This window comes from Entamoeba dispar, genomic scaffold (genome assembly GCF_000209125.1).
Source record: "Entamoeba dispar SAW760 scf_1105229461227 genomic scaffold, whole genome shotgun sequence".
NCBI lineage: Eukaryota > Evosea > Mastigamoebida > Endamoebidae > Entamoeba > Entamoeba dispar.
The window spans coordinates 225-2141 of NW_001854587.1; the positions used below are offsets into that span (position 1 = coordinate 225).

Below are 1917 nucleotides of genomic sequence, written 5' to 3' on the forward strand. Positions count from 1 at the left end.
ACTGAATGACTAGTTATTATTGAATATTTACATTAATGAGAGATTTGCATATTCAGGAAGAAAGTAACAAATAATATTTGGAAGTATTAGCACTCCAGTAACATTTAGTTCACATACTGAAATATTTATAAACACAATACATTGAACAATGTCTAGTTAATGATAGAAAATGATATGAAGGATGAGGTGAATCAAATTCATTACTATTCGGATTTGTATGAATTGAAAAATTTAATAGAAGATATACAATGTATTGAACAACACTAACAATCAGATTATGAGATGGTATTCAATATTCTAAAAATTAATAAACATTAATAAACATTGATATTTTCAATTTCAAAATAATTAATAAAAGAAATAAAAAGAACTGAAAAAAGAATAATAAAAAAATGGATAATGATGATAGATTTAATCAAGTCAATACTCTCATTAGAAAAGAAGGAATAACAATCAAAGGATATTGTGTGAATGATAAAAGAATGATTTGTTTCAGTGATAATAATAGAATCATTTATTATAACATTGATACACAAGAAAGTATAATTCATACACCACCACCATTAATGAAATCAGCACCAATTATTAGTATTGATTGTTATGAAGATTTAATACTCACAATTTCAAGTGATTTCACTGTATTAGTCATTGAAATTGAAACATATCGAGTGTTTTATCGACAAGTGATTTCAGGAGCAACCAAAGGATACTTTTTATCAGCAAGAATCTTTACATTATATTCAAATGATAAAACACTGAGAGTAATTGAATATCCTGATACATCGATTCTTGGATTTGGACAACGAGGACATGTTGATGTATTATCAAATTCATGTTTAACACATGTCACAGCAAAAACAAAAGAAGTCGGACAATTTATGTTAGCAACAAGTAAATCAGTATTTTTATGGTTATGTGATTTAAATGATGAGAAAATGAATAGAAATGAATCAAAATATCAGAGTTGTATTCCACCATTCACATGTCCACCAACAGAATATTATCTGTATAAAAAAATCCAAAGTATTTCATCAACACCTATTCTTCAAATTGAAAAGAAGGAAACACTCCCACATCTTTGTATATTACATAATAACACAATAAGTTTGTATGAAGAAAGATTTGATGAAGGGAAATTTAGTATTGAAATAATTCAAGAAATCAAAGTTAAATCACCAATATCTATTATTTGCTGTGATACAATCATTTTAACACAATATAATAATCAAATTAAAGTTAATCAAGGGAATAGAGAGAAAGAAATAATAAATAATACACCAATAGAAGAAATTCAGAATAATGATAAAATGATAGTAATACTCACAATGAATAGATTCAAAAGTATAGACATTCCAACAGAAGAAGAAATGATAGATGAGATAGAAAATGAAGAAGAACAAATAAAGATATGCATTGAAAGAAAAGGAACAATGAAAAGAAAAGGAAAAGAAATCATAAGTAAAATGGCAAAAGAAGGAAAAGATTGTTGGGAATATGCAAAAGAATTAGAATGTGTTGATACATTAATTGAATCCACTCCTGATGAACAAAAAGAAATAATAATGAATAAAATAATTTCAGAAATAAATGAGAAAGGAAAATTGAAATAAATAAGAAAAATGCATGGGAAATATTTGTGATGGGATTGAAAAATAAAGATAGTACAATAAGTGAAAGAATAATAGGATGTTATTCAAATATATTAGATATTGCATCTGTGATCAGTATATGTATTGAATATTCAAGATATTCTACTATTTTCACAATGTATAGGTCATTAGGGAAAAAGACAATTGAAGCATTTCGCATTGTTTCACATAACATTCTCAAACATGGAATCACACCAACAAGTTTAATTGAAGAAAGCATGAAGAACAATATTGAAATGCTTATCACAAATGCAGAAAGATGTAATGC

General features: G+C 26.1%; 1 protein-coding gene across 1 annotated transcript, besides 2 other annotated features; it reads left to right on the top strand.

Moving 5' to 3' along the window:
* Positions 1-298: 298 nt before the first annotated feature.
* Positions 299-367: a sequence feature (AT_rich).
* A 25-nt stretch (positions 368-392) lies between these two features.
* Positions 393-1610, top strand: EDI_351860 (uncharacterized protein; the record flags this gene model as incomplete). The annotated part of the gene is made up of 1 exon (XM_001738292.1): positions 393-1610. The coding sequence occupies one exon, from the start codon at positions 393-395 to the stop codon at positions 1608-1610; it is 1218 nt and encodes a 405-aa protein (XP_001738344.1).
* Positions 1358-1483: a microsatellite.
* Positions 1611-1917: the final 307 nt, after the last annotated feature.